Below are 15304 nucleotides of genomic sequence, written 5' to 3'. Positions count from 1 at the left end.
TGACAAATGAAATGTATAGCTTTAAATAGTTAGAATTTTCCAGTCTTCTCTTCAGAATACTCCTGGTAGTTACCTTTTATCTTATTGTAGTCTGTATTTACTCAGAAAGCTTTGCATTAGACCCATTTTTGTAGCTGTTATTAGCAAGCCAACCTTGCCAAAATTCTTGTCCTTGCTTTTCCTTTAATTATGTTGTCCTCCTTTACAGAGTAGACACTTTAATTTGTGTATTAGTAAATACCAATTAAAAATGTTCATTTTAAATTAAAGTCTAATATCTTTCACCCGCCATTGCTTACCCTGTAGCATATAGTTGTTGAGAACATAACATTCTTAGTTCCACTTAATTCAATTCAGGGTCACAGATCAGAAGAGTTTGTCCCTGAAGTATTTTTTCATAAGGTAGGAAACAGGTTTAGAATAGGACTCCAATCCATCGTAGAGTCTGCTCATTCACTCAGAGCCAGCTTTCAACCAAGAAATAACCTGATCTACACAGCTTAGGAAATGTAGGAAGAAGACCCACACAAATATGGGTAGAATGGATCAATTCACAGAGTGTGACTGGTCACGGGATTCAGATTCAGGATGCTTGATATGTGATGAAGTAGCATTTTACTGATTCATCATCATCATCTTCTTTTGGCTGCTCCCGTTAGGGGTTGCCACAGTGGATCATCTTCTTCCATATCTTTCTGTCCTCTGTATCTTGTTCTGTTACACCGATCACCTGCATGTCCTCTTTCACCACATCTATAAACCTTTACTTAGGCCTTCCTCTTTTCCTCTTCCCTGGCAGCTCTATCCTTAGCATCCTTCTCCCAAATTACCCAGCATCTCTCCTCTGCACATGTCCAAACCAATGCAATCTCGCCTCTCTGACTTTGTCTTCCAACCATCCAACTTGAGCTGACCCTCTAATGTACTCATTTCTAATCCTTTCCATCCTCGTCACACCCAGTGCAAATCTTAGCATCTTTAACTCTGCTACCTCCAGCTGTGTCTCCTGCTTTCTGGTCAGTGCCACCGTCTCCAGCCCATATAAAATAGCTGGTCTCACTACCATCCTGTAGACCTTCCCTTTCAATCTTGTTGATAACCCGTCTGTCACAAATTACTCTTGACACTCTTCTCCACCCATACCACCCTGCCTGCACTCTCTTTTTCAGCTCTCTTCCACAATCCCCATTACTCTGTACTGTTGATCCCAAGTATTTAAACTCATCCACCTTCGCCAACTCTACTCCCTGCATCCTCACCATTCCACTGACCTCCCTCTCATTTACACACATGTATTCTGTCTTGCTCCTACTGACCTTCATTCCTCTCCTCTCTAGAGCATATCTCCATATTGTACTGATTCATGCACTTGTGCAATCATATTGTGTTCATTGTTCAAAAAGTTTGGTAGCTTTGAACTTCTTCTGTTGTTTGTAGTTAAAGGCAGCTTTGTTGAGCAAGCAGTGTTTCAAAGGAAAACATTGTTTGCATCATTTAAATAGTCAAGTGTTATAATAAAAATAATAGTAATTGTACTGATAAGAGTTCAAACAGCACTAACCCATACTTTGTAGTGTTACTCTGATGGTTACAGTTGTATGTTTTTGTTAAAAATGGCATTTTCTTCACTTTCTCAACAAGTCAAATACATGTGTGAGACAATATAATATTAAACGTAATCCAGCAGGGTTTCTGAGGTTATTCTGTTATTTTGTGTTAATAGAGGATTTCTTTTAATCTTGTGTTGTTTGAAAACACAGTTTTCCAGTATGAGGAATTATGTATGTGTGTCTGGATGAGATTGGAGAGAACTAACTCTTGTTAACAAACATAATGTAATTTCTCTGGTGTCTTAATTGAACAGCAGATGCTTTAACAGCAACATCTGGAAACATATGCTGTGCTGCACTATACATCAGAATGAATGCGAAATTAATGTTTTAAACAAAACTATTTTCACGTCAAGTGTGTGGAAGAGTGATCATTTGATTTAATAAGATTTTAATAGTTTTTGAATCTGTGTCAGTTTTTCAGATTAATTTCTTTTGTTGAGTGCCACATTTTTTTCAATTTTCTTCATTTAAAAATAATGATATTATGTCTTCTCATTTGTGTTCCCTTAGGAGTTTGACAATTATGCAGAGTGGGATTTAAGAGATATTGACTTTGTTGACGATGACTCTGACATTCTTCACGGTGAGATGTCTCTCCCATGTAGATTTAAATAGATAGATAGATGGGCAATGCTTTTAAATGGTTATTGTAAACTTAAGAAAAATTTCAGGATTTTAAGTATTTAATTGATGTTTTCCCCCTTTTAAGTTTTAGCATTTATGATAACTGAGAATTGTCACTAGCTGAATAACCATTATATTAAAGTTGAGGGGTTTTTCTTGTTTTAACAACAGTATGTTAACTTATCACAACTTTACATAGGAATGTCAGAATTAACGATTTAAGTAGATTGTATTCTTATAACTAGCTGCGTTATCCCACTTCGTCCGGGTAAAGCAGTGGGCCACAGTTATAGTGCCGTGAGTTAATCCAAATGTATCAGAAGTGCTATGTAACCAAGTACTTTCCTGTATGCAATATTTGTTTTTTAAAATAAGGGCTAATATCTTTGATAGGCACACAGAAAATTTTGTTCATTTAAATTGAAATGAGCAATCAGTAGTAATAATGTGAATTTTGAGTATATGTTATCGTTATTAGATAATGAAAATCATTAACGTTATTCACTCAGGTATTTTTTTGTGTTTTTCGTCATTTGTATGTGGTTTCCCTTTTAAAGTCTACAGATATAACTGTATATGCAAAGCAGTGCTTGAAATGGATATACAGAAGTGCCAGTACCCTGTGTGTTATACTGATGTACTTATGTGAAGAATGAGGTGCAAGGAGCATTTGCCCACTAGAAATTCAAGCACCACTATCTAGGAATGACGTTAGATGTTGACTCTCCCATGGAGTTTCAGTAACACAATCAAAGAGTGTGGGTTACTTGGTGCTCCCATAATGTTATGAGCGCCACGTTCAAAGAGTGGGGACGGGAGGAAAGTCAGTTTTCAACGCCACAGCCAGGGTCAGGAGATCGACAGAGTGAAACAGATAACCATGTTGAAAGCCAGCATGCATCTAAGAGTGCCAGCAGTGAACAGCACACTTGCTAACTATTGAACTTGTATCTTCCTCTGTCCATTCACAATGTGATCACATCTCTTTTTTCCGGTCCAGGATACTGCTGTCTCCAGCAGGGGGCGCTTGCTCCCTGAGATTGTGCTGTTTACAGAAATGCAGGATATAATTCAACCTGTTTATATACCCCTTCAGTAACCATGAAGGAAATAATCAGATGAGAGAAATGTGGTAAAAAAAGAGAGATACTGTATATTTAACATTGTTTAAAATGCATCTTTCACTTCAATGTACAGTGTAGTATAAACACTTATACATACATATCCAAGCCAAAGAAAAGCCATTTGAGCAGTACAGTCATCATCCAGTTCTTCAGAGGGATTGCTGATGACTGTACACCGAGTGTGGGGTCCACATTCTTGCAGACGGCTTCTAAATGGCCCCTTGTCATTATAAATGCCCACACCTTTTGTATATTCAGTGAGCTTTTTATGAACCATGCCAGGTATGCACACCAACCACCTGAACCATGTTATTTATGGACTTAGCTCTTCAAAGACCCAAATAGCAACTTTTTCCCTATGTGTGCACTGCTCACCTGTTTTAATCACTAATGTGTTCTGCCTGAAAGTGATGAGTCAGGCCAATCGACCAGAATCCCTGCCTGAAAGAACTGTCCCTACATCAGCTCTATGTATGCTAAACAGTTAGGCTCACAATTATCAAATAGTTACTTTTCATTGCTGGTTACAGCCCGTGTTCAGTCATCCGTCCACCCTATTGGTTCGTATTGCTGTTCGTGTGACCTATCAAATCATTTCTGCTTCATTCTTCTTTTTCATAAAGCATGCTGTCATCCTATTTCAGAACATTTAAGTTAGCATAATAGTAAAAATTAGTTTTCTTATATACCGTCACCAAATTTCAATGAAATCCATCAAGGTATTTTTGAGATACAAGAATATTTATTTCTTCTTTTTGGGTGGGTTGCCCTAAGTATAGATATTCTTAGTGGATACCTGCTGACCTAGATGTACTGTCCTACCAAATTTCAGCTTTTTAACTTAACTGAACACAGTGCTTTTGTTGATGGCCGAGTGAGTGTGTGAATGAGTCAGTCAACTTTGCGTTATATAGATACAGATTAAAAGTTTTTAAAGTCTTGTAATTTAAAAAATATGATGTATTATAGCAGATATTTACATCTAAGATTAGAATAGGCATTTCTATTTAAGTGCTTCAAAAGCTGTTCTATGTTGGTGGTGTTCATTTAGAGGCTAAAGTTGTTTTACTTTTCTTTGCAGCCCTGAAGATTGCAGTTGTAGATATATACCATTCGCGCCTTAAGGAAAGACAAAGGAGGAAAAAGTAAGTTGCCTCTGTGATGATTCACTTGTTCACTTGAAGGGTCATTTGTAATCTGCTAACCCTTTAAATCTGTAAACCACATAATTTATAGAAATCTTAGCTTTTATTCTCTAATTATCTGTATGACATAGTGTAGCATAAGTCTCTTAACAAATTTCCAGTTATGTTTTATATTAAGTCTGCTGCTATTGTTATTGAGGGTAACACTGGTAGTAGGTACAGCTGTGTGCCTTTTAAGATCCAATAATACTGTACCTAAGCAGATTAAATCATAATTACATTATATACATACAGTTTCAAGAAAAAAATCATTAAATATATGTAATTGAATTTCATTTGCCTTGTTATTCATGGGATCTCCTTAACAGCCTCATTTTCTCATTGTTAAAGGTAAGGTCATGTTGTGATACTTATGCTGGACAGTAGGGGGCAAAATAGCGAAACTTTGACCTGTGTGTATTTGTAAAGATTACTTCTGTTTCATTTGAGAAATCTTGCTTTGTTGTTGGCAACCATTTCCTTATATTTCTGCATTTTGTATTAATCAGTTGGGAGTCAGAAACTATTTTTGGTAATATACTTAATTACATACAAAAATATCCAGGAGTGTGTGGACTTCACTCAATATTTTTTGGCCCAGAATAAAAAATGAGCAAAGCTGACAAGGCATAAACTCCAGGTTTAACACTCTAATAATCAAGACATTCATTCCCAGGTTTTTACCAACCTGTGCATTATTGTGTAACTTGTCAAGCTTCTATACTGTACACATCACCTTTGTGAAACTCCATTGTGTAATATACACAGCTTTGGAAATGCATCTGATGCTGCGTTGAAGGCCCCAGCAATAGTCTTGAATAGTTTTGACATACAGTTCATACTTCAACAGCTGAAATCCAACACTGGCCATTGTTTTTTTTTTTTTACAGTGGGCTTCCAGTCATGAATTCTTTGTATACTGGCATTATTATCCTGATAACTCCTCCATCAACAGTACATCTGAAATAAATGTGAAACCCTTTTAGAATTAGTTGGGGGTATTGTTTGAAGAAATAAAAGAAACAGCACTCCACTAAGATTAGCCTGACCCTATTATATAGAATGACAGTGGGATCTTCAGGGGTTTATAACTGCATTTCACTTTCCGGACCCAGACATCTTAACGTTATCAAGTGCCAGGCTTTCACTAGATAGATATAATGTGAAAAATATTTTTCACATATGCAGTTTATAGGCCTTCTTTATTTGTTTCACATAGAGCAAACATTATCAAAGCCACCACGGGCGCTACAAAGAATTGCAGGAAAAGCTGGACATTTGAGCTGTGTGTGTTCTTGTCTTTTTGGCTTTGTCAGGGATGATGTGTTCTTCTTTAATTGCTTTATATGCTTATTTTACTTCGTTAATCAAAATGTCTATTCCTGCCACATTGAGGCAGTTTTTGTCAAATTTACAGAATTAAATCTTGCCTATTGACGTCTCAGAAGCAAGTATAAGTTCTGGTATAACAAATGACCTTGAAATTGATATTTTGATAGAGAGAAAGCCACACTGCCCACATATGTCTTGAGATTTTGGATTAATTTTTTTCTGTTTTTGCTCTAAATGACTGGTTGATACTGGTTATCGGTAAATTATTATGCACCTGGAGGCAAGATAAAAACAGAACACCAAATACAATGTATGGATAAACCATTCATATATTTTCATCTTTTGGGAAAATGGTTCCCTCTATTTTCTAACCTGTTTATCCTGTTCAGGGTCAAATAATAGAAGTTATTTCCTAATTCTTGTTAAAATCCTTGCTTCTAGATTTTTCACTATATTGGACATAGTGACAAATATTATTATTAGAAGTTGAATATGTGTGCATGCACTTTTATTATGTTTAATATGTAAAATTAATACATTTTAGCACAGTAGAGATTTCAGTGGGCCATTCCTGTTTTTGTGTTCTGACTGTAGACATGTTTACAAACAAATTAATAAAATACTTTTATCTAGTTCAAAATGCTGTAAGCGCGTTTCATGTTTTGCTATTTGTTTCTAATTGAATACATCAGCAGGTCTCGCTTTTTCATCAAGCTTTAATGATGTTACCTATAAAGTGGCCAGCAAGGCACAAATGGATTGAGACTTGTGATCCCATAGGCAAATCGCAGAGTTACAGCAAGTGAAACACAAAAACTGCACTCAGTAACTTTTAAACAGTAAGAAAATGTTTTCAGAAGTAAAATATTTAAATAAAATGCAAATATTACAGTTGCAGAAAGAAGTCCCTGCTAGTGAGCACTGGAGCTCCATAGTAAAATTAGCTTACAGACAAACAAAACTAAAATTGTATAATAATTACACACTCCTGTAATTAGTTCATTAGTAGGTGGATAGTAGCAAACTAAATGCCACGCTTTTTTTTACCTTGTTTGTGTTTTAATCTTGAAGGATATCAGCCCAATTCTTTAATCTCTTTATTTTTTTCTTATTTTAGAATTATTCGTGACCATGGGTTAATAAACTTGCGGAAATTTCAGAGTAAGTATATACTTTGCTCTCATTAAGCAACATAGAAGTTCTTTGTAATTTCTTCATTCAGGCTGCTGACAAAGACTTTTGGCTTTTTTTCTGAAGTCCAGGCACCTTTCCAAATTTAATTTAGATGATAAAATGCAATGCTGGAATTTTTAATAGCAAATTAGCCGCCACCATGAAGTAGGTGATTAGCAATTCCTCGTGTAGACCACGAGTGCACAAAGATTTTTTAATGTTTAAACTACAGTGCATAAGCAGAACTCTTTTTCACGGCCATTTTCTGATTCGCCTTAATGCACAGTAGTTAAAGGTGCCTTCTTTAGCACCGTGATGTCCCTGCATTGATGGATTGAAGGCCACGTGACCGTCATCATCAAGTTCTGCCATGTGAACCCTGAATACAATGTGGGCTGATTGAGGTCTTTTATGTGAGGTAGAATCCCTAGAGGGGGCTGGGTGGTCTCGTGGCCTCAGAACCTGCAGATTTTATTTTTTTTCTCCAGCCATCTGGAGTTTTTTTTTTGTTTTTTTTTTTCTGTCCTCCCTGGCAATCAGACCTCACTTTTTACTCTATGTTAATTAGTGTTCCCTAATTCTATTTTCTTATTTATTTTGTCTTTTTTCTTTTTCTTCATCTTGTAAAGCACTTTGAACTACATTATTTGTATGAAAATGTGCTATATAAATAAATGTTGTTGTATTTGATTTTTGGGCTATGAAACATGTTTGTTTTGTTCATCTACACTTGACTAACAGCTTTGCATCTTCGTTGTATAGCAGACTCCTGCATCTCTTGCCATTCTCTAATAGTCCAGACTTGCTCACCTTTTTTATACTTCTTCATCATCATCATTTATTTATTTATTTATTTATTTTTGGGGAAAAAAAAAATATATATATATATATTTCTAACTGGCAGTTTTGGAAAGAAGATATCCTAAAGAGGTTCAGGACATGTATGACAGTATGAGGCATTTTGCACGAATCCTTGGACCAGTCGAACACAGCAAATTCATTGAGAGTCATGCACGTAAGTGTGTTTTTGTGGAGTTACCTTTTAAGAAACCCACACATGCTTAAAAAAGTTACTGTACATTATTGTATTCCCATCTAACTTGTACATTTTTGATGTTTTATTTTTTTTTTCTAGTTGAATTTGAGCTTCGCCGAGAAATTAAGAAACTTCAGGAATATCGAAGAATGGGAATCCAGACATTCTGTAGTGAGTAGACAGTTGTTGCCTTATCTTAGTGCAGCTTTTTTCAGCATTTTTGAACTCATCCTGATCCAATTTTATTCAGACAGAGACTGAGTATGTCACTTTTACACACTGGTGCATTTGTGCCATATGCGAATATCATTTAAAAATGTAGCTTTTTTTTTTAACCTTGTATTTCTTTTTGAAATATAGGTGCAAAAGTGTTTGATCGGTTGTCAAGGTCACGGGAGGAAGAAAAAAGGAAGCGTAGTATGTTGTCAGAAGTACTGCAGTACATCCAGGATGGGGGTGCCTGCCAAAGATGGCTGTGCAAGCAGGCTGCTATGTGAGTGCCACAGAACTGAATATATGTGTGATAGTAAATGCAGTGTCCACGTTCAGAACCCTAAAATGGATTCCCAAAAAGTCCTAATATTTGGCACTAGATTTTTCTTTGACTTCTTTGCTTAGGTACATTTCAGCTCTCAAGTGTCAATTGAGTTCTTTTTTAACAAAATGCAGTAAAGTTATTTATTTTAAGAAGAGATCTCAGTTAAGTGTTCAGTTTACATTCATACTGAGCTAATCACAAGAAAACAATGGCTGTTGGATCATTTATATATTTATAGATGTTTAGCGTATTTTGTTTCCACTGAATTTTACATATAATTATTTCAAACATGTTTATTTATTTATGACTTTAATAAATTGGAAAAATTATGAAATTCATTTGGATTACTAAATTGGTGCACTTTTACTACAGTGCTTTAGTCTGCTTGGGTCCTGCAAAATGGAGTCAAGAACAAGTAAAAAGAAGCCAAAAAGAGAGAAGCAAGTGCGACCATAACTGAATTTCAGTGCACATAAATGTGTTCCTTCACTTTTTTAATGTAATTCATAAAGTTCATAAAGGTTTTATAAAGTTTGCTTTAAATAATGTTCAGCCATCATCTGAATCAGAAATTGAGGTGACTGTTTCAAGCTAGATAAATGTTCTTGTTCAAGTATATTTAAAATTGACTTGAAAATGTCTTTGTATGGAGTAACATGACACTAGCAGGGAGCTCTCATAACTTCTCTAATATCTCTCAGGTTTCCATGTTGGTGTTAAACAGGCAAAATAAGATGAATGTTAGCTCTTCTCTATACTAGCAGTAAAAACAAATTAGCCTTTTAACCTGAGTAGGTTCTGAAAGTGGGAGTTTGCGTCTGCTTTTCAAACTGAGCATGTGCAGTATATTAAAGTAAAAACTGTGAACGGGACCCGGGCACAGACAGGCAGACATGTTGCAATTACACCACCACACGTTTACTTACAGTATTTAGACAAGTTATTAAAGTGCACCACAAACCCCACACGTCCCCAAAGTCCAGGTCTCTCGCACACTTTGCCTTTTCTCCTTCTTCGGGCCGCCTCCACTCTCGCTTCTCCTGCTTCGTCCTACTTCCACCCGACTCCAGCCTCAAATGAAGGGAGGCGGCCCCTTTTATCCACACCCGGATGTGCTCCAGGTGCTTCCCGGCAATCACCCGCCAACACGCCCCAGTGTGGCGGAAGTGCTGGTTGTACTCCCAGAAGCACTCCGGGTGTCCCTGCTTCTCTTCCCCCCAGCACTTCTTCCAAGCCCTCTACCCGTGGCCCCCAAAGCAACCAGGGTGGCGATCCCCACATGGTCCGAGGTGGGCGCACGCCCTATTCCGGTCCTCCAAGGCGTCCCGGCCGGGTCGTCGCCCCTGGCATCCTTGACAAAACAGGTTCATTTTATGAATATTATAGTGATTAATGCTTTTATGCCCATTTCGAATATACAGTACATATTGTTGAACTGCTTATATGGTAGAATGTACAGAGTTACCCCGAGAAAAATGTCTGACATTAATCTTGACAGCATTTTGATGGAATGTTCAAGAACATAATATGGTTTCCAAAATTAAACCTTTATAGTGGATTAAATGTTTTCGTAAACCATGATGGTGGTGGTTTAATTTTGCTGTTGATTTCGTTTTTTCTTTTCTGTAGTGACTCAGGTCTCAGCCCAGCCTCATCTGTAATCTCCAGCTCAGGTATTAATATTTATACCTTTTTTATATTATCCAGTTTTATAAAAATCACAAATGTTATCTTGAATGTCTTTTTCTGTGTTGTTCCTCAGCGACAGGGAGACGCCATGCTCCACCCTTGAACCTCACTGGTTTGCCTGGGACTGATAAGCTCAATGACAAGGAAAAAGAGGTAATGGTTCACTTTTGTGACAGTTTTACTGGAAAACTGGCAAACAAGGACTTTTAAATTACTTTAACTAGGGGGCTTCGCCTCCCGCTTGTTTCGCTTGCCAACCAATGCACTACGCGCCAGCCACTTCACGTCTCTGCCGCTCGCGTATGCGGATTTCACTTTCACTAAACAACAAATCTTTTAATTCTCGTACATCACCTCTTCATTGGGAAGTAACCCTACTTTTCCCTGATGGCAACACAAATTAGACAATCTAAAAGTCGCCGACTTAAAGTTTATATTCAAACAATATATTCGATCTCTTTTCACTGTTTCATTATTTCACCAAGTAATAATTTCCATTTGTTTGTGCTAATGCGATAATGCGATAAATAATTTTTTTGAGACTTTTGAATTTTAGTACTTTAATAATCTCTAACCTGCGCTGCATGTGCATCATGCCAACGTTTTTGAACCTATTTATGACGTTCTATTTTGTTATCTACTCTTTATCTTTTATTTCTGGCCCCAGGCATGGTTAAATCTCTTGGCACAAAGTCTTGTCTCGTGGGAAAGTATCTCTCTGAAAAAGTCACGTCTCATCCCAGGATTGTTTCATTATAATATAGAGCTATAACATTCAGAAAGTGTAGATTTAAAAAAAAAAAAAAAAGTCTTAAGTAGAAGAAAATGGTATCTTTACAAAGGATAATGAGAGAAATAGTGGATGCTGAATTATCAAAGAATTATAACTAGCCACCCAATGTTGCTTTTAAAATAATTTCAAGAGAGAGAGGGGGGGGGTTATGTGAGATCTAGATGACCTCTTTGGTCGACTGATTAATTCATCCATCCATTATCCAACCCGCTATATCCTAACTACAGGGTCACAGGGGTCTGCTGGAGCCAATCAGGGAACAAATCCAGCGCAGGACACACACACCCCAACCAAGTACACACTAGGGACACTTTAGAATCGCCAATGCACCTAACCTGCATGTCTTTGGACTGTGGGAGGAAACCCACGCAGACACGGGGAGAACATGCAAACTCCACGCAGGGAGGTCCCGGGAAGCGAACCCAGGTCTCCTAACTGCGAGGCAGGAGCGCTAACACTGCGCCACTGATTAATTCACTTTATATGAAATATTAACCCCTGTCCTTAGATTACCTTTTTTGGCCATCTGGCTTATATACGCTATAAACCGAGTGAGTGATGGAATTTAAAATGATTATAAGATGGTTTCATATCACTTTAACAACTACATCATACATCCTGAATTTTGACAATATGGAGCAGTTATGTTTATACAAAATTTCAAAAATTAGTCATCCTTTTTCATCTAATATTTTGATATAATAGCTCGTTTTGCTTTTTTTCACAATTTCAGTATCCAAACTGTTTGTTCACTGTAAGGCTCATTTTATCCAATGTGCCTCTGAAACCATTTTAAAATTCTCACTGCACAACTGCACTTATGTAAACAAGCATACTGCCATTACTGACCGCATGCTCTGAGCTGCATGCCGCTAGTCTTGCACTTTTTCACTTAACTACGAAGCACTTGTGCAGTGATTACAGTTTATCACTAAACAGCAGAGTAATCTTGAAACATGGCTCCAAGAAAGGTGTACAAAAAAATCTAAATGATTGAAATGGTAGTGTACTGTAGAGTGTTTTTTCTTTTTAATCATAAGTTTCATAACCACATTTGGTATTAAGACAAGTCCACCATACTGGTCAGCCTAGGAGGCAAACATTTCTTCTGCATGAGAATGATAAAGACCCATCTTCTCTTTAATACCCCAGACATAGCCTAATATGCAGTAATATTCCCATTGTTGGCTGCATTAATAACGTCTTAATTAGGTACTTGATGAATTAACTATTTTAAGGGTTAATAGTTATTTAGAAGTTTAAGAGTATTTTAATGATATTTGGGTAAACTGGTTCTCCATTTCAGATGGTCTTGAAATGTATTTTTTCCCCATTTAAAATAATGTAATCTGACCCATTTTTAGGACAGGATTAGAATCGGGTAACAAGGAAGAACTGTACTTGAATGTGTATTGCAGTTTACATATTCAAAAATTAAATAAAAAACATAATTGTCTCTAATGAACTTTGCATTGTTCAATACAGCCATATTAATCATTGGAGGATTTTTTTAGACTGCCATTTTATATACTTGGTACGGATAAAGGATGTATGAGTGATAAGAATTAGAGTAAAAACTTAACTGTAATAAAGAACACATTTGTAAAGTAGAACATGAGAAGCCTAATGCTATATTTAGTCCTTAACTGCTTTGAAGGCTGATAGGATTAGTACATCTGTATATCCAGGAGGAGGACAGAGAGGTTGGTAGCCTGAACAGTCACAAGATGCTTTATGAGAAGTGTGCTTTCAAGGACTGCGGCATCTTTCAAGTAACACGACAAACTAAAAGCATTTCACGCTTGGCAAACAAAATTGTTCACCCAACAAATCCATGCTGTGCTGCAGTTTATCTCAACCATCTAAATAATAAGGTAGATATTTTAAATAAATTAATGAAGTAATACAGACCATCAATGTATGTGTTTTTCTTTTTTTAAATTTTAAACAGTGGTAAGGACCAAACGTTTTGTTAAATGGTGTTGCCTGACAAATGATGTATACTGTATATAACAACAACAACAACATTTATTTATATAGCACATTTTCATACAAAAAAATGTAGCTCAAAGTGCTTTACATAATGAAGAATAGAAGAATAAAAGACACAGTAAGAAAATAAAATAAGTCCACATTAATTAACATAGAATAAGGGTAAGGTCCAATAGCCAGGGTGGACAGAAAAAACAAAAAAAAACTCCAGATGGCTGGAGAAAAAAATAAAATCTGCAGGGATGTCAGACCACGAGACCGTCCAGTCCCCTCTGGGCATTCTACCTCACATGAATAAAACAGTCCTCTTTGGATTTAGGGTTCTCACGGAAGGACTTGATGATGATGATGGTCACGTAGACTTCTGGCTTTTAGTCCATCAATGTTGGAGCATCAAGATATTTAAGTAGGTGGTGGTGGCGCAGGCCGCATATGAAGTCTTAATTTATTGTGAGCACAACATTGTAATGGTCTTATTGCAAGTTTCCTTTACATTATGTTGGAATTTTCAACTTCCATTAAATATATAAGACAAAGACATTTTACACTTAAATTGTTAGGCTGCCACTGTCACACATTACAGATGTCTTAGATTCGATTCCTGGCGCGAGCCTGGCTTTTGTCAAGTTTGTTTTTATTACCCATGTCTACCTGGGGTTTTATTCTAGTTTAACTTCCAAATCCCAAAGGTGTGTAGTGGCAGTTAAATTGGAGAATCTAAACTGGATATGTGTGCATGAGACTACCCTGCAATAGGGAAGTGCTCTGTCCACCTTGCAGCGAATGCGAAAGAGATAGGTGTTGGCTTCCTGCGGTTTATAAACGGGATAAGAATGTTGGCAAAAGTGGGCATTTGAATATCATTAATACTGATGCTGTCTTATTTATTATTGAAGATTTTGAAAATTGTACTTACTGTATCTACTTAAGCCACTTATATCTTTCTCTTCTACAGCTTTGTCAAGTGGTCCGCTTGGTCCCAGGCGCATATCTGGAATACAAGGCCGCCTTGGTCAATGAATGTCGCCGTCAAGGTGGTCTGCGTCTTGCACAGGCCCGATCCCTAATCAAGATTGATGTGAACAAGACCAGAAAGATCTATGACTTTCTACTTAAAGAAGGCTACATTAGCAAAGCCTAACTATTTGACTTGATAGATAAAACTCATCATAAACTGACAAACCGTGTACATACTATGGGATCTTTTTACTGAAAGGAACCAAAGTGGAACTTAAAAGAGTTAGCAAAATGATGCTGCTACTCCAGCAGGGCTTGATATGATAAGCGTTTGCCTCTCTGTCATTCTAGTCCCTCTGTTTCCTGGAGTTCTTTCCTGTATATTTTAATTACTCCTAAATTGTGCACAGAGTTTCAGTACTGTAGTTGTGTCTTGCTATATTTGCACAAAGCTTACCAAATCACACAAAATAGAAGTGACTTTGCTGTGTTTACAGCTGGTTCAACAAAGGAGCATATCTTTTAGTTTAAATAATTAAGGATTAACTTTGAAATGACATTTAACAGTTTTGTAATTTGGCTAAATAAATACATGTGACTGCTATCGCTCACGTAGTGTTTCTCTGCCATTTTGGAAGGGTAGACCTGTGGTTAGAATATAGTAAGGGTCTCGGGGTGGGAATTGGAAAAGTGCTGTTCTGAAAGATTAATAGCATTGAATACCACAAATTAAATTAAATATACCCAAACATTGGAAAGTGGAACGTTTGATAACTGCATACCTTGACGTGCTGTACCCTTCTTATTTGATATTTAAACAGTTTAATTAAAGCAAGCTGCTGTCAGTTATCCATGACATCATATTGCTGCTGTTGTTACTGGGCGTTTATGTGAATACTTTAACAAGTATTCTGGATATCTATAGTACCCGCATCAACCTGTTATACAAATAAGCCGAGCACTGTTGTTTTATTGTTTTACTAATTTACATTGGGCGTAAAAATGTTGGAAGTACAGAGGGTCCTCGGGTTACAACATAGTTCCGTTCCTACAACAGTGATGTAACCCGAATTTTGGTGTAAATCGAAACACACCCTACCCTAAGTCACTTACCTATCCTAACACAGTTGCAAAATCATAATCTAGAACATAAAAACACAAAATCTAAGCCTCAGAAAAAGGAAAAGGACATAAATATACTGTACTCTATATTGTACTGTACACTGTACTGTAGTAACAGAAAAAATGA

At 36.8% G+C, this 15304-nt stretch overlaps 1 protein-coding gene across 1 annotated transcript in view; it reads left to right on the top strand.

The window, feature by feature from the left end:
• tada2a (transcriptional adaptor 2A) overlaps positions 1-14777 on the top strand; it is a 34616-nt gene extending 19839 nt beyond the window's left edge. The window contains exons 7-15 of the mRNA XM_039757270.1: positions 2124-2196; positions 4443-4506; positions 6995-7038; positions 7955-8065; positions 8186-8257; positions 8447-8579; positions 10254-10297; positions 10387-10466; positions 14054-14777. Of these exons, the coding sequence (XP_039613204.1) occupies positions 2124-2196; positions 4443-4506; positions 6995-7038; positions 7955-8065; positions 8186-8257; positions 8447-8579; positions 10254-10297; positions 10387-10466; positions 14054-14239 (807 nt within the window). The 3' untranslated portion in view covers positions 14240-14777. The remainder of the gene's footprint in view (positions 1-2123; positions 2197-4442; positions 4507-6994; positions 7039-7954; positions 8066-8185; positions 8258-8446; positions 8580-10253; positions 10298-10386; positions 10467-14053) is intronic.
• The last annotated feature ends 527 nt before the right edge of the window (positions 14778-15304 follow it).

This window comes from Polypterus senegalus, chromosome 6 (assembly GCF_016835505.1).
Source record: "Polypterus senegalus isolate Bchr_013 chromosome 6, ASM1683550v1, whole genome shotgun sequence".
Taxonomy (NCBI): Eukaryota; Metazoa; Chordata; class Cladistia; order Polypteriformes; family Polypteridae; genus Polypterus; species Polypterus senegalus.
The sequence above is the reverse complement of the archived record's forward strand: the minus strand, read 5'-3'. Positions and strand labels throughout refer to the sequence as shown.